The 17,948-nt window shown below is 44.8% G+C and overlaps 1 protein-coding gene across 2 annotated transcripts in view; it reads right to left on the bottom strand.

Annotated features, from left to right (window-relative positions):
* The window catches only part of LOC123122873 (uncharacterized), a 5,395-nt gene extending 2,401 nt beyond the window's left edge, over window positions 1–2,994 (bottom strand). Inside the window, exons 1-3 of one of the 2 annotated variants that reach the window (XM_044543242.1) lie at window positions 2,590–2,994; window positions 1,719–2,035; window positions 26–1,623 (exon numbers count right to left, since the gene is read on the bottom strand). In XM_044543242.1, the coding sequence (XP_044399177.1) occupies window positions 26–1,623; window positions 1,719–2,035; window positions 2,590–2,740 (2,066 nt within the window). In that variant the 5' untranslated portion in view covers window positions 2,741–2,994. The remainder of the gene's footprint in view (window positions 1–25; window positions 1,624–1,718; window positions 2,036–2,589) is intronic. The other variant, XM_044543241.1, reaches the window with a different exon arrangement.
* Between the last annotated feature and the right edge of the window lie 14,954 nt (window positions 2,995–17,948).

Below are 17,948 nucleotides of genomic sequence, written 5' to 3'. Positions count from 1 at the left end.
CTGCATTTCATTTCTTTCGGTACTGGTATGATCCAAATAACTCCTTCCAAATCCATGCTCTGAATTCCTCCTGGCATCTGATTCATACATGTTCATACTGTGATGAACACCTTCCCTAAAGTTAAGGTCTGGTCTTCCTCGCTGAAAGAAGTTTGCACCTTCATCGAATGGATACGACTGGTTCCTCTGAAATCCATGTTCTGAATTCCCCATGGCGCCTGATCCATAGATGTTCATATTGTGATGAACACCTGCCCTGAAGTTAGGGTCTGGCCTTCCTAGCTGAAAGAAGTTTGCACCTTCATCAAATGGATACGACTGGTTCCTCTGAAATCCATGTTCTGTACTCCCCATGGCGCCTGATCCATAGATGTTCATATTGTGATGAACACCTGCCCTGAAGTTAGGGTCTGGCCTTCCTGGCTGAAAGAAGTTTGCACCTTCATCGAATGGATACGACTGGTTCATCTGAAATCCATGCTCCGAATTCCCCATGGCGCCTGATCCATAGATGTTCATACTGTGATGAACATCTACCCTAAAGTTAGGGTCAGCCCTTCTTGGCTGAAAGAAGTCTACACCTTCATTGAATGAATACGACCGGTTCCTCTGCAACCCATACTCTGGATTCCCCATGCCTCCTGATCCATACATGTCCATACTGTGATGAACACCTGCCCTTAAGTTGGGGTCTCCCCTTACTAGCGGAAAGAAGTTTCCACCTTCACTGAATGGATGTGACTGGTTCCTCTGAAATTCATATTCTGAATTCCCCATGCCTCCTGATCCATAGATGTTCCTACGGTGATGAACATCTGCCCTAAAGTTACGGTCTGTGTTTCCTCTCTGAAAGAAGTTTGCGCCTTCATTGAATGGATACGATTGGTTCTTCTGATTTTCAGATGGTAAGACCTTTTCTATTCCAGCACTATTAACTGATGTATGAAGAATAGCCTCTCTCATACGTTTACCAGACCCGAAATTCTTGTGCTCTTCTGAGATGTTTGGCTGGGAAACGAGATCAGAAGGTTTGGTAACATCTTCACTAACTGCACTCTGATAAACTTTTTCTTCAGTTGATGAATGTAGGCAGTTGGTCTTCACATCTGCATCAACTATAACACCTTGAGGTGGCATCAGAGACACATTACTACTTGCCCATTGGTTGGAGTCAAGCACGCATGAACCCAAGGATGTTGCAACATTCTCAGTTTCTTTCTCTTTAAGTGGACCAGGCAGAACTTCATCACAGTTCTTTTGAATGGTACTGTCTACATTCAAATTTCCCCCATCTGTGGTCTCTGCATTAACTACTGTCAGGGATACCTCATCTGGATTTTTCTTTAGTCTCAAACCCATGCATTTAGGAGCTTCTGTATTGTTCTCAGTTACCATCGACGCCAAACAAGAGGTACCTGTGCTAATTGGCAAAGAAAGATCATGTGAAGTGCTTGTGTTATGAACATGATTACTGTTCTCTTTTCCTCTACTTCTATTCTTTTGCCTCTTCTCCTCCTTCAAGCTGCTAGAGTTAAGAGAAGATCTGTTATTGTTTTCCTTCAATTCTTCCGAGATCCCTGCCAAATCGGCATTCTTCCTGTCTTCACATGCTGGATCTTCGTTCTAAAAATCAATATTAACATTAGCGTTTCAAGGGACTACTAACACTAGTACTTCCCACTTCCTGGTATGCTGCAATTATTACGAAAGCAACTTACATCGGATTTCTTCAAGAACTTGCTCCTTGCATCTTTGGTTTCTACCACAGAGACCTCACGTGCGTGAGATTTGCTGCCAGCACTAGGAACATGTACTGCCTCTTTATTTCCAGGCTGAAAATTCCTCTTCCTTGTCCCATCTGAGTTTGCTGCCTGCTTGGAGGTGGTCTGCACTGAACTATCACCCAAATGTGCTTCTGAATTCCGGGGTGAATCTTCTCGAGTTGAAATAGCGGCTTCCTTGCCATTCTCCGGATTGCTAATAGCTGTGTCATGTAGGCCTCCTTGAGCATCAGCTTGTGTACTGTCAGTGGTTTCTGCAAAATAATAGTAATGCAATGAGCTTATCTTTACTCAGGTACAAAAACTCAAATTTCCCAACCCCAGGTTGAAGCTCAAGTAAAAAATAAACAGTATGAATGTGCCTTTTTTTTTGGCCGTGTAGCGTTTAGATGTGTCGCTTTTATGTTAGAGGAAGATGCTAAGCTGATAGCAAACCGTACAAAACCAAGAGAGAAAACAGAAACGTTGTCCTACAAAACAGGAAAGGAAAACCACAAACCCACAAAACTGCACATCTCTTCTCCGGCTGCTGACAGAAACATTATGAGAAAACTCAGAACCTTACACGGCTTCACAAATGTTAGCTGACTTATTCGAAATCGTAAAGGAAGGTACTACTGGCTTGTCTAGGATGACGAGCCCGGGAGCGGCAAATACTACCGCAGATTACCGCGGCCTCTTGTGAAACGAAAGCAAGGCACGATAGCACGATGAGCCGCGAAATTTTCCGTCCAGCGAATACCGAACGGCAGCAATGGTGGGACGGAAGCACAAAAACCCTCCTCCTGCCCGCCGCGCAGAGTCGTACCTGTGACGGGAGCTCCCTTGGACGCGGCGATGGCGCTGGCGGTGGCAGGGACGCCCGTCTCCTCCGACGCGTCCGTGGCGGCGGCCTCCGGGGCCGCGGAGCCGTCCGGGGGCCTCGACGGCGGGCTCGCCGCGGGCGGCGGCGGATCCATCCGGATCTGACGTCGGAGCGGAATCGAGAAGCGGGACAGGGAGACGAGGGGACGGGAGGGACGAGGAGGCCCAAAAAGCGCGTGCTGGCAGAGGCGGTCAGGACTCAGGAGGAGGCAAGAGGAGTGACGACGACGCCAATTTGGTGTGCAGCCTTGGCTGGCTCTGCCTCGTGCTCTACCAAAGTCGTACCAATGGCGGAGCAGGGGTGTCGCCACCGGTTCGAATTGACCGCTCTGGTCTCTGGGTCCGAGCTGACCCAGGCCCCCGTGGGGACGACTCGGGTGTAGTACTACGAACCGTTCTCCTTCCTGTCAGGAATTTCAAAAAGAAGTTCATGTTTTTTTTTTTGGTTTTTTTATGGTTGGTTTTTACAATAACACTCTTTTTTTTACACTTGGCATGCGTTCTTTATATTAATTTAGTTTGGTGTAGATGCTTAATTTAGTTTGGTGTAGATGCCCACTTGGTTCGCACGGGCTAGGTGGCAAAGGAATCGTGCGGTGCACATCTCAATCTAAATAGTACACGTCAACCTAAGATATATGGGATACAATCAGATTCGTTGTCATAAAAATACAATTATTACATGCCATTTAAAAAAAATCTCAATGAGCTGCCACCGCCGAGTGAACATATACTGTTTCGTTCTTTCCGCTCGCTGCTGGCCCCCGACACCATCTTTTGGCCTGGGTGTAAGATTTGCTAACAAGGTTGTTTGTGCGAGCCCATGGGAAAAAAAAGCTCGTACACATCAAGCTAGCCCATATAACTATTCGCAGTAGGTTTCCAGGGTTCGTCTTCCAATTCCGCTTGCTGCCGCCACTCTCTCTTCCGCTGCCATGAAACGACATCCACTAATACACATGAAACATCAACATTCAATGCCCTCCAATACCCCGCCCTCTAGTACCTTGCAAAGGCAACCAGCCGCAGTCTTTAAAGGGACGTCATCAACCACAAAAGGTTGCTCGGCTCCTCCTACCTTCCGAGCTAGCCTCCAGCCGTCAACTCTGGTAGTTGGATGCTACCTATTGTCAGCCACCGCCAGCCTTTCATTTCCCCGAGCTCATGTTTTTGAATTTGCCATCTTGAGCTTCGGATCCAAAGGTGTCCGCCGCTAGGAGCCCTCCCGGTTCCGGAGTTACTGTGCCACGACCCACCCTTCACCGGGCAGACGATGCCGCCCCCACAAGAAGCCGTCGCCGCCCATGCTCCCCCAACCAGCCCATGCTCTTCTTAATGCTCCCCTTGATCTCATGAAGAGCGGCTTCTCTGGCTTGGTCTTGCTTTGCTTGGACTTGACTTTGGCTCGTACTTGACGGGTCCAGCTATATTGAGGTAGCCACTCCCCGGCAAGCCCTGGCTAAAAGTGCTAGTTATCGACTAGAGGGGGGTGAATAGGCGATTTTTATGAAAGTCTTCAAAACATGAGAGTTTTGAAGACAAACAATAGAAATGAACCTATTGATATGCAGCGGAAGGTAGACTACACTAAGCAAGCCATAATCAAGTATGCAATGAAGTGAAAGCACGAAGACTAACATCAGCTAGGTAGTAAAGATCAGGATGGAAGATAGTATGAAGCCAATCAATGATAGTAGTCACACAATGAAGTCAAACAAGTAGTGCAAGCAGGCAATGACTTCACGAAGACAAACTGTAAGTAAAGAGAGGGAGAGGATAGAACCAGTCACTTGTTGAGGACAAGGATTTGTTGGACCAGTTCCAGTTGCTGTGACAACTGTACGTCTGGTTAGGGAGGCTGAGATTTAACTCAGAAGACCGTGTCTTCACCATATTACCCTTGAGCTAAGGACACCCAGTCCTCGCCCAATCACTCTGGTAAGTCTTCAAGGTAGACTTCCAAACCTTCACAGACTTCGTTCACCGGCGATCCACAATGACTCTTGGATGCTCAGAACGCGACGCCTAACCGGCTGGAGGATTCACAGTCCTCAAGTGTAACAAGTCTTCAGGTCACGCGGACAGAAAGACTTCAGTGATGCCTAACACTCTTTGGCTCTGGGTGTTTGGGCTTTGTCCTCGCAAGGATTTCTCTCTCTCAAAAGCTTCGGAGGTGGGTTGCTCTCAAACGACAAAAGCCATGCACTAACTCTGAGCAGCCACCAATTTATGGTGTAGGGGGTGGGCTATTTATAGCCACTAGGCAACCCGACCTGATTTGTCCGAAATGACCCTGGGTCACTAAGGAATTGACACGTGTTCCAACGGTCAGATTCAAACACACGCGGCAACTTGACTTGGGCTACAAGTAAAGCTGACTCATCCAGCTCTGGATAAGATTTGCTCTCATTGTCTTCGCTCGAAGACATAGGATTTGGTTGAGCATCACTTCAGTCGCTCTGACTTTGTTCACTGGGACTCCACTTAACAGTACGGTGGTTCCTATGACTCAACAAAGAAGAAAAGGAAACGACGAAACAACTAAGTCTTCACGCTCCATAGTCTTCACGCGATGTATTCTCTTGTCATAGTCTTCAATGTGAATATCTTCACATACCACCATTGTCTTCAATGTCTTCATACATTTTTAGGGGTCATCTCCGGTAGGTAAACTGAAACATTGAGGGACTACTACCTGTGTTATCCTGCAATTCTCACAAACACATTAGTCCCTCAGCCAGGTTTGTCGTTAATACTCCAAAACCAACTAGGGGTGGCACTAGATGCACTTACAATCTCCCCCTTTTTGGTGATTGATGACAAACTGGTTGAAGTTTTCAACGGGGATAAAAGTATGTGAAATTGTAAAGGATAAAGGTATTGTCTTCATAAGTAGCAAAAGGCTCCCCCTAAAGATGTGCATATAAGTAATTTGCTTTTGGAATGCAAATGCACATGGCAGGTTGTACTTGTGGAGATCCTCTTCAACTTATGAAGACAATTCATCATGCATGATTTGATATAACGAAGATAATGACATGCATAATGAAAAATGGAAGTCTGCAATATGACTTCGTGCGGGATTTATCATCACACACGAGGAATTTATCATCGCATCACAGAATAGCAAACAAGTAGCAGACGACCATCAAGTTTAAGTGTTACAACTCAAAGATCCAAATGTATCAAAAGCGAGAGTTGTAGACACTTGGCAAAATATAAAGCAACCGCCCATATGGACCCACTTGAAGACTATCAACTCATATGCTTCTCCCCCTTTTGTCAGTAAGGACCAAAAAGGTTTGAAGACATAGAGCCTCTACTCGTTCCCAGAAGGAGTAGGAGAAGCTGCAGGGTCGGCGTCAGGGTTTGGCGGTGCAGAAGAACTTGGTGCAGTGTCGACACGCGCTGAAGTTGGAGGTGGTGAAGTAGCATCATCTTGATCATCTATGACTCTGTCATTCACCGTTGCAGCTGAGGAGGAATAGTCAAAGTCTTCAAGAGACGGAGTTCGACGCAAGACAGCATTCCTTGGAGGAGTGGAGTCAAACTTGAATCTTTCAGTGAAGCCATTGTCTTGAAGATCTGCTTCAGCACTCAGCAATGTCAAACTCTTCCATGACCTCCGGCAGGTTTCATGTGTAACAAAGGCATTCTTGGTGGCAAGATTGCGAATGCGATTGACGTCCACCAAGAGGCTTTGCATCTGCCGCTTCAGCCAGTAGTGATGCTTATCCTGTTTCTGATGCAGGGCAACGAGAAGCTCTCAGTCATTGAGAACACGAGATCGCTTCCGAGGCCGTTGAGCAATAGTGCTTTCAGTGGCTTCAGTTTGAGCAGGGTGAGGCAAGCGTGTATTGCTAGCCAAAGGATAAACACGAGTGACGGCATGGACTCCTTCAATGGGCTATGTGAAGCTTTGGTGATCAGCATTGTGAAGACAAACATGCTCCTTGGCAGGCTCGGGGTATATGGCTTCAACGGACATATCAACCTCTGGCAGAAAGATCCGATGGTTGTGAGAAGAGGGCTGATAGTTGACAGCTGAATGAAGCTTGATGAGGCGCATAACCCATGGAGCATAGAGCTTCAGTCCAAAGAGATCAAAGCCTGATGCAGCCAACTGCCTGATGAAGAAGTCTTGAGCATTGAAGCTGATGCTGTTGAAGATATAAAAGACCAAAGTCTTCATTGCTCCTTCAAGTTTCGCTACTGAAGAATGTCCTTTGATAGGCCATAGAGTTCGCCTGATGATATGATAAATAGTGCGGGGCAGATACTCTAGGTCTTCAACAAAGAACTCCTTTGGGTAATCAGCGTCATGTGGCAGAGGCTTCATCATGCTCAGCATTTGGCTCATGTTGGGCTCTGGCTTCTGAAAGATGCTCTCCAATGCATTGCAGTGAAGCTGACAACCAGGTTCATATAGTTCACCTGGAGTGGGCAGACCAGTGAGCTCAATAATGTCAAGAGCTTTAGCTTCATGGTGTATGTTGCCTGTCATCCACTCAAGGACCCATGTCTTCGGATCCCTGTTGTAGCCGCGAATGTGGAGGGTGGCATAGAATTGCAGCAGAAGCTCTTCATTCCAATGCTCCTTATCAGTCACAAAATTTAGCAATCCAGCATCACGGAAGCAGTCAAGGGCTTCTTCAAGGCATGGCAATCCAGCAATGGCTTCACAGTCAAGACGCATATGAGGGAAGATGCGCCCTTGATCATAGAGAACACATGAGTAGTAGCTGCGCTGCTGATAGCTCCAGAACCGATCAGATGAAATCCTTGGCTTGGAATAGGGGTTCTTGGCGCTATCAAAGAAAGTGTTGTGCGCAATGAAGCCATTTGCATTGAAGGACCCTGGTGAAGTAGCAGTACCTGGAAACCTGGGCAGTCTTGGCTTTGGCTTCTGGACCTGAGGCCTGTGATGTCTACTACGCAACCTTCTCCTTGTAGACGTTGTTAGGCCTCCAAGTGCAGAGGTTTGTAGGACAGTAGCAAATTTCCCTCAAGTGGATAACCTAAGGTTTATCAATCCGTGGGAGGCGTAGGTTGAAGATGGTCTCTCTCAAACAACCCTGCAACCAAATAACGAAGAGTCTCTTGTGTCCCCAACACACCCAATACAATGGTAAATTGTATAGGTGCACTAGTTCGGCGAAGAGATGGTGATACAAGTGCAATATGGATGGTAGATAAAGGTTTTTGTAATCTGAAAATATAAACACAGAAAGGTAACTAATGATAAAAGTGAGCGTAAACGGTATTGCAATGATAGGAAACAAGGCCTAGGGTTCATACTTTCACTAGTGCAAGTTCTCTCAACAATAATAACATAATTGGATCATATGACTATCCCTCAACATGCAATAAAGAGTCACTCCAAAGTCACTAATAGCGGAGAACAAACGAAGAGATTATGGTAGGGTACGAAACCACCTCAAAGTTATTCTTTCCGATCAATCCATTGGGCTATTCCTATAAGTGTCACAAACAACCCTAGAGTTCGTAGTAAAATAACACCTTAAGACACACATCAACCAAAACCCTAATGTCACCTAGATACTCCAATGTCACCTCAAGTATCCGTGGGTATGATTATACGATATGCATCACACAATCTCAAATTCATCTATTCAACCAACACATAGAACCTCAAAGAGTGCCCTAAAGTTTCTACCGGAGAATCAAGACGAAAACGTGTGCCAACCCCTATGCATAGGTTCATGGGAGGAACCCGCAAGTTGATCACCAAAACATACATCAAGTGGATCAATAGAGTACCCCATTGTCACCACGGGTATCCCACGCAAGACATACATCAAGTGTTCTCAAATCATTAAAAGACTCAATCCGATAAGATAACCTCAAAGGGAAAACTCAATCCATTACAAGAGAGTAGAGGGGGAGAAACATAAGATCCAACTATAATAGCAAAGCTCGCGATACATGAAGATCGTGCCAAATCAAGAACACGAGAGAGAGAGAGATCAAACACATAGCTACTAGTACATACCCTCAGCCCCGAGGGTGAACTACTCCCTCCTCGTCATGGAGAGCGTCGGGATGATGAAGATGGCCACCGGTGAGGGTTCCCCCTCCGGCAGGGTGCCGGAACAGGGTCCCGATTGGTTTTTGGTGGCTACAGAGGCTTGCGGCGGCGAAACTCCCGATCTCTTCTGTTCCCCGAAGGTTTTAGGGTATATTGGTATATATAGGTGAAAGAAGTACGTCAGGGGAGCCACGAGGGTGGAGGGCGCGCCCAGGGAGGTGGGCGCGCCCCCTGCCTCGTGCCTCCCTCGTTGCTTTCCTGACGTGCACTCCAAGTCTCCTGGATTTCTTTCTTTCCAAAAATAACGTTTCCGAAGGTTTCATTCCGTTTGGACTCCGTTTGATATTCCTTTTCTTCGAAACACTAAAACAAGGGAAAAAACAGGAACTGGCACTGGGCTCTGGGTTAATAGGTTAGTCCCAAAAGTAATATAAAAGTGCATAGTAAAGCTCATAAAACATCCAAGATGGATAATATAATAGCATGAATACTTCATAAATTATAGATACGTTGGAGACGTATCAACATCCCCAAGCTTAATTCCTGCTCGTCCTCGAGTAGGTAAATGATAAAAGAAATAATTTATGAAGTGTGAATGCTAGCAGGTGCACAAGTTTGATGAATGATAATTTCAATCACCTTTTCTAGCACCATCATATGTCATAACAGTAGCTCAACTCATAAAACTTTGCATGATCAAGTAACAAACTATTCACATGTTAAAGTATAGATCATAAACTTTCTTGAAAACTAACAAACCGTGTTATTAGTCATCAAACAATTACAATTCATCTTATTTTCAGGAAGAGTCTATGTCAGAGCTTTGATTTAGCAAACTCCACATACTCAGCTATCATTTAGTCTTCCATGATTGCTACCACTCAAAGCATATTTTTAGAACAAATAGTATTCATCGAACACAGAGAAGGGGAGGGGCTTAATATTTCGCCTCCCAACCTTTTACCTCAAGGGTAATGTCAACAGTAATAATTCATGATCAAATATATTTGAATGGCCATATATGCTTAGATCTTTCCATCATATGATGCTTGCCAACTAAAGAGTAGGTTGGAATGAGAAGGAATACTACTGACTCTTGCATAAAAGTAAAAGATAGGCCCTTCACAGAGGAAAGCAGGGATTTGCAGAGGTGCCAGAGCTCGAAGCAAAAGTAGAGATGAAAATAATTTTGAGAGGTATGCTTTCATTGTCAACATAACGACCAAGAGTTCCCAATATCTTCCATACTACATACATTATAGGCGGTTCCCAAACAGAAAGGTAAAGATTTTTACTCCCCCTCCACCAACAATCATCAATCCATGGCTTGCCCGAAACAACGGGTGCGTCCAACTAACATCAATTCTAGGGGAGTTTTGTTTGCAATTATTTTTGATTTGATTTCGATCTTTTGATCATGGGACTGGGCATCCTAGTTACCAGCCATTTTCTCGTGAATGATGAGCGGAGTCCACTCATCGTGAGAATAACCCACCTAGCATGGAAGATACTGCTAGCCCCTAGTCGCTACATGAGCGATTCGGGCATACAAAACAGATTATTATTTGAAGGTTTAGAGTTTGGCACATGCAAATTTACTTGGAACGGCAGGTAAATACCGCATGTAGGTAGATATGGTGGACACTCATGGAAGAAACTTGGTCCAAGGAATTTGGATGCACAAGCAGTATTCCCTCTTAGTACAGATATTTTGGCTATCAAAGGATTCTAAATAGCAAGCACCACATGTTAGAGGATCCATAACAATATAACGTCTATACAAATATACCCAAGCATAACTCATTATGTTGTCTTCCTTGTCCAACTTCAACTAATTTGCCCAGGTTTGAAAATAATTAATGGGGCTCACAATCATAGAAGATGTCCAAGATAGTATATTTATATGTGAAATCTCTCTTCCTTCAATATTCTTTCATGAATTGTTCAAGTGACCAATACAATGTTTGCTAACCTTCAAAAAATTTACCACCTCTACTTCTTATATGTGAAGGCATTACTCCCCATGGAAAAGGCATATGAAACATATATAATTTCAGATTTATGACATTCAAATCATTCAACCATTTACTCATAGGATATAAGTGAAGCACACGAGTAAATGACAAACTACTCCAAAAAGATATAAGTGAAGATCAATGAGTAGTTAAATAATTATGTAGCTATGTGAAGACTCTCTCTCATTTAAGAATTTCAGATCTTGGTATTTTATTCAAACAGCAAGCAAAGCTAAAGAAAATAAAATGATGCTCCAAGCAAAACACATATCATGTGGTGAATAAAAATATAGCTCCAAGTAAAGTTACCGATGAACGAAGACGAAAGAGGGGATGCCTTCCGGGGCATCCCCAAGCTTAGGCTCTTGGTTATCCTTGAATATTACCTTGGGGTGCCTTGGGAATCCCCAAGCTTAGGCTCTTGCCACTCCTTATTCCATAGTCCATCGAATCTTTACCCAAAACTTGAAAACTTGACAACACAAAACTCAACAGAAAACTCGTAAGCTCCGTTAGCAAAAGAAAAGAAAACACCACTTCAAGGTACTGTAATGAACTCATTCTTTATTTTTATTGGTGTTAAATCTACTGTATTCCAACTTCTCTATGGTTTATAAACTATTTTACTAGCCATAGATTCATCAAAATAAGCAAACAACACACGAAAAACAGAATCTGTCAAAAACAGAATAGTCTGTAGTAATCTGTATCAAACGTATACTTCTGGAAATCCAAAAATTATAAAATAAATTGGTGGACCTGAGGAATTTGTCTAGTAATCATCTGAAAAAAGAATCAACTAAATAGCACTCTCCAGGAAAAAGTTGAAGCTAATCTCGTGAGCTCTAAAGTTTCTGTTTTTTACAGCATGATCATAAAGACTTCACCTAAGTCTTCCCAAAGGTTCTACTTGGCACAAACACTAATTAAAACATAAAAAAACACATCTAAACAGAAGCTAGATGGATTATTTATTCCTAAACAGAACCAAAAAGCAAGAAACTAAAATAAAATTGGGTTGCCTCCCAACAAGCGCTATCGTTTAACGCCCCTAGCTAGGCATGATGATTTCAATGATGCTCACATAAAAGATAAGAATTGAAACATAAAGAGAGCATCATGAAGAATATGACTAGCATATTTAAGTCTAACCCACTTCCTATGCATAGGGATTTTGTGAGCAAACAACTTATGGGAACAATAATCAACTAGCATAGGAAGGCAAAACAAGCATAACTTTAAAACTTTAAGCACATAGAGAGGAAAGTTGATATTATTGCAATTCCTACAAGCATATATTCCTCCCTCATAATAATTTTCAGTAGCATCATGAATGAATTCAACAATATAACCAGCACCTAGAGCATTCTTTTCATGATCTACAAGCATAGAATTTTTATTACTCTCCACATAAGCAAAATTCTTCTCATTCGGAATAGTAGTGGGAGCAAACTCAACAAAATAACTATCATGTGATTGAAAATTAAGATCAAGATGACAAGTTTCATAGTTATCATTATTCTTTAAAGCATACATGTCATAAAAATAATCATCATAGATAGGAGGCATGCTTTCATCATAGTAAATTTGCTCATCAAAACTTGGGGGACTAAACATATCATCTTCATCAAACATAGCATCCCCAAGCTTGTGGCTTTGCATATCATTAGCATCATGGGTATTCAAAGAATTCATACTAACAATATTGCAATCATGCTCATCATTCAAATATTTTATGCCAAGCATTCTATGTAATTCTTCTTCTAGTACTTGAGCACAATTTTCCTTCCCATCATTTTCACGAAAGACATTAAAAAGATGAAGCATATGAGGCACCCTTAATTCCATTTTTTGTAGTTTTCTTTTATAGACTAAACTAGTTATGAAACAAGAAACAAAAAGATTCGATTGCAAGATCTAAAGATATACCTTCAAGCACTCACCTCCCCAGCAACGGCGCCAGAAAAGAGCTTAGTTGACGGGGTGTGAGTGCCGCTTACCTAGCCTCCCCGGCAACGGCGCCAGAAAAGAGCTTGATGTCTACTACGCAACCTTCTCCTTGTAGACGTTGTTGGGCCTCCAAGTGTAGAGGTTTGTAGGACAGTAGAAAATTTCCCTCAAGTGGATGACCTAAGGTTTATCAATCCGTGGGAGGCGTAGGTTGAAGATGGTCTCTCTCAAACAACCCTGCAACCAAATAACGAAGAGTCTCTTGTGTCCCCAACACACCCAATACAATGGTAAATTGTATAGGTGCACTAGTTCGGTGAAGAGATGGTGATACAAGTGCAATATGGATGGTAGATAAAGGTTTTTGTAATCTGAAAATATAAAAACAGCAAGGTAACTAATGATAAAAGTGAGCGTAAACAGTATTGCAATGATAGGAAACAAGGCCTAGGGTTCATACTTTCACTAGTGCAAGTTCTCTCAACAATAATAACATAATTGGATCATATGACTATCCATCAACATGCAACAAAGAGTCACTCCAAAGTCACTAATAGCGGAGAACAAACGAAGAGATTATGGTAGGGTACGAAACCACCTCAAAGTTATTCTTTCCGATCAATCCATTGGGCTATTCCTATAAGTGTCACAAACAGCCCTAGAGTTCGTAATAAAATAACACCTTAAGACACACATCAACCAAAACCCTAATGTCACCTAGATACTCCAATGTCACCTCAAGTATCCGTGGGTATGATTATACGATATGCATCACACAATCTCAAATTCATCTATTCAACCAACACATAGAACCTCAAAGAGTGCCCTAAAGTTTCTACCGGAGAATCAAGACGAAAACGTGTGCCAACCCCTATGCATAGGTTCATGGGCAGAACCCGCAAGTTGATCACCAAAACATACATCAAGTGGATCAATAGAGTACCCCATTGTCACCACGGGTATCCCACGCAAGACATACATCAAGTGTTCTCAAATCATTAAAAGACTCAATCCGATAAGATAACCTCAAAGGGAAAACTCAATCCATTACAAGAGAGTAGAGGGGGAGAAACATAAGATCCAACTATAATAGCAAAGCTCGCGATACATCAAGATTGTGCCAAATCAAGAACACAAGAGAGAGAGATCAAACACATAGCTACTAGTACATACCCTCAGCCCCGAGGGTGAACTACTCCCTCCTCGTCATGGAGAGCGTCGGGATGATGAAGATGGCCACCGGTGAGGGTTCCCCCCTCCGGCAGGGTGCTAGAACAGGGTCCCGATTGGTTTTTGGTAGCTACAAAGGCTTGCGGCGGCGGAACTCCCGATCTCTTCTGTTCCCCGAAGGTTTTAGGGTATATTGGTATATATAGGTGAAAGAAGTACGTCAGGGGAGCCACGAGGGGCCCACGAGGGTGGAGGGCGCGCCCAGGGGGGGTGGGCGCGCCCCCTGCCTCGTGCCTCCCTCGTTGCTTTCCTGACGTGCACTCCAAGTCTCCTGGATTTCTTTCTTTCCAAAAATAACTTGTCCGAAGGTTTCATTCCGTTTGGACTCCGTTTGATAATCCTTTTCTTCGAAACACTAAAACAAGGGAAAAACCAGGAACTGGCACTGGGCTCTGGGTTAATAGGTTAGTCCCAAAAGTAATATAAAAGTGCTCAATCCGATAAGATAACCTCAAAGGAAAAACTCAATCCATTACAAGAGAGTAGACGCGGAGAAACGTAAGATCCAACTATAATAGCAAAGCTCGCGATACATCAAGATCGTGCCAAATCAAGAACACGAGAGAGAGAGAGAGAGATCAAACACATAGCTACTAGTACATACCCTCAGCCCCGAGGGTGAACTACTCCCTCCTCGTCATGGAGAGCGTCGGGATGATGAAGATGGCCACCGGTGAGGGTTCCCCCTCCGGCAGGGTGCCGGAACAGGGCCCCGATTCGTTTTTGGTGGCTACAGAGGCTTGCGGCGGCGGAACTCCCGATCTCTTCTGTTCCCCGAAGGTTTTAGGGTATATTGGTATATATAGGTGAAAGAAGTACGTCAGGGGAGCCGCGAGGGGCCCACAAGGGTGGAGGGCGCGCCCGGGGGGTGGGTGCGCCCCCTGCCTCGTGCCTCCCTCGTTGCTTTCCTGACGTGCACTCCAAGTCTCCTGGATTTCTTTCTTTCCAAAAATAACTTTTCCGAAGGTTTCATTCCGTTTGGACTCCATTTGATATTCCTTTTCTTCGAAACACTAAAACAAGGGAAAAACAGGAACTGGCACTGGGCTCTGGGTTAATAGGTTAGTCCCAAAAGTAATATAAAAGTGCATAGTAAAGCCCATAAAACATCCAAGATGGATAATATAATAGCATGAATACTTCATAAATTATAGATACGTTGGAGACGTATCAGCCTGTGCTCGACATGATAGTCAAATTGCGGACCAGCAGCAGGGGGAGGAACCAGAATGGGCCATCTGACAGTGACCAGCTGACCATAATTGTATGCTTGCTCGATAGTGTGTGGCCTTGGAGGCGGTACTGGAGCAGTGGCATTGGCATTAACTTTAGGCTGCAGATTTGCTTCAGGTGCAGCATTGGCTTCAGGTGCAATCACTTCAGGCACCACATTAACTGCAGGCGCCACATTGGCTTCAGCCATGACAACGTCATTGGCTTCAGTGTTGGTGTTGGTGGCCGCCTCAGTATTGTTAACCTCCACTTGAGTAGCTGGAGGGTCGGACACGTTCTCCTCGAGAACAACTTCAGGGTTGGACGGGGGTGTAGTAACACGTTCTTCTTCCAATCTTGGCTCTTCTTGTTCATCGGCTGATGCAGCCGGAATATCTTTAGCCGCGTTGGCTTCAGACTCGGAGTTGTTCACAATTGGAGAGGCTTCAGGAAATACTTGGCGTGATACCGATTGGCGCTCCTCTCCTTCTAGAACACTCGACAAAGTGACTTGAGGCCTTGGTCCTTTGCGAAGCCTGCGGAACACTGGCGACGCTTGTGGAGATGGAGTAGGTTGGGCCACAAAGTCTTCATCTTCAAGCACCGGAGTGGTGACTTGAGTTGGGGGAGTAACTGGTGTTTCTTCTTCACGGGGGGATTCTTGAGGGTGATCAGCCCATGAGTCATCCTGAGCGATTGGCGTCAAAGGACGACCAATGCTGATGAGTTCGCTGTTCGTAAGAACAAGCGATGATACCACATTGTGCTCGATCTGAGGAAGGACTTCATCATTTTCTACATTGTCGTGTTGACCAATGTCTTCAGCTGTGGTGGGGTCAACAGCTGGAATGTCTTCAGCTTCAGGAGCCTCTGGGGAAGCAGGCTCATGAACTATCAAACGACGTTCTTGTTGTGCAGATGCAGGACGAGCAACAGAAATTGGCTCGACGACAAGGGGCTCTGTGGGAGCAGCCCGATCTTTCTTCTTGGTCTTGCGCTTCTTGGTGGGTGGAGCATCGTCAGTGGTGTTCTTGGTCTTGCACTTTCTGGCTTTGGCTTCAGCTGCCCTTGTCTTCTGAAGCTCTGAAGCCACTGTGGGGACCTTAGGCTTCACGCTAGTCATACTAGCGGGGAAGACAATGCGAGGTTCTTCCCGCCTGGATGGTTCAGCTTGGTCCACAGTAGGCTTCTTCTACTTGGCAGCCATCTTAGGGTCGATGCCAGGACGCCCAAGTGCCTTGCGCTTCTCAGCTTCATTGTAAGCTTGAACACACTTTGCAGCCAGAAGCTTCATTCGCTCTCGAGAACCTTTGGCTTCTTCACGTTTCTTGTGAAACGCTTCCTTGAACTCATGCAGCATGACCTGGAAGTTCTGGACGTCTGTTACGCTGAGCTTGGCCATGTGCTTCTTGAACTGAGCCTTTTCATAGTCGATCTTGTGCTTCAGCTCAACAATTTTCTGAGCAAGAGCCAGCTCTGGAGCAATGGCTCCATGGAAGGAGACGCTGAGGCCAATCGGAAGTTGAAGATCATCAAAGCTGAGATTTGGGCTATCAAACCACTCGTCGATGAACTTGTTCAGAATGTCCACATCGAAGAGGGGAAGATCATTGAAGATTTCCGCCTCTTGCTTGCTCTTTATCAGCAGTTCAAGAGCGTCATCAGCAAGATCATCGTCACTCGACAGATCAATGGCGTCGTTCTCATTCCTCAGAACAGCAGCAGGGGTCAGAGCTGGACCAGTGGTGTGCATGGGCTTCTTTTTCTTCTTCTCAGACTTGGAGATGCGTGAGAGATCTTCTGACTGCACACTTGGTGCAGGAGGAGCAGTGGCTAGAGGCTTCACTCGCGAAGCTTTTGGTGCAGGGGAAGGCTTCGAATCCTTGGGTTTCTTCAACTTCTTAGCTTCGGTGGAGCAGGCGCTTCGTCAGAATCAGCGTCATCTGTAGGTTGATCCACGACTGTCCCTTGAACCAAAATGTGAGTGATGAGACCTTCTAGGTTGTAGAAGGGCCCAACAAGATTGGGTTCAGCTTTGCATGTGCCATCGGCACGAGGAGCAGAGGGACCTGGGTTGAAGTCTAATCCCCGCGACTTCTTGTTCTCTTTGGCCAAGTTCTTGGCAAACTGAAGGTTGCGCTTGAACAGATTGTCGTCACGACACCATAGCAATGAAGACGGGTCGGCATCAGCTGGCTGTGGTCCACGGACCATGCAAGGGTAGAAGCCTTGTTCAATGGCTTCAGCTCTGGACCTGGGAGGAAGATTTTTGTACAAGATGTCTCCCCAGGGTCGCTTGATGGCATTCTTCTCAGCATATTCCTAGGTCACGAACCTGTACTCTTGTACCATTGTTCTGCCCAATATCTTCGAATCCATTGGATTCGGGTTTTTCGCTGATTGTAATCCTCTTCTGGATCTGTCTTGTACAGCTCATAGAGGTCTGGTGGAAAATCCTTCGATGTATTCCCACGGCGCTGTCTGCCACCCTTCCTTGCTGACTTATCTGTTGCCATGAAGTTCAGACTGAATGGCTTCAAAACTGTCAAAGGCTTCCGTCTGCTGGTCAGACAGGAACTGGCTTCGGGAGAGTTGATATGATGCTGTAAGAATTCTGCAAATGAATGCAGACTATGAGAACCAAGGGATTCTCCCACGGACATGTACCTGTGACAACATTAGAGATGCGAGGGAAGGGGAAGAGGTCATATGCATTCTCACAAGATTTTGAAGATAAATCAGTTTAGAAGACATTGACCTCATAGCGCGAAGACATTCACTTATATGTTGAGAGTTGGTTCCAGATTTGTACGAATCCAAGAATAAGTACAAGTGAGGAATCTAACT

The sequence above is a fragment of the Triticum aestivum genome, chromosome 5D, assembly GCF_018294505.1.
Source record: "Triticum aestivum cultivar Chinese Spring chromosome 5D, IWGSC CS RefSeq v2.1, whole genome shotgun sequence".
Taxonomy (NCBI): Eukaryota; Viridiplantae; Streptophyta; class Magnoliopsida; order Poales; family Poaceae; genus Triticum; species Triticum aestivum.
This window is presented reverse-complemented; position numbering and strand designations above follow the sequence as displayed.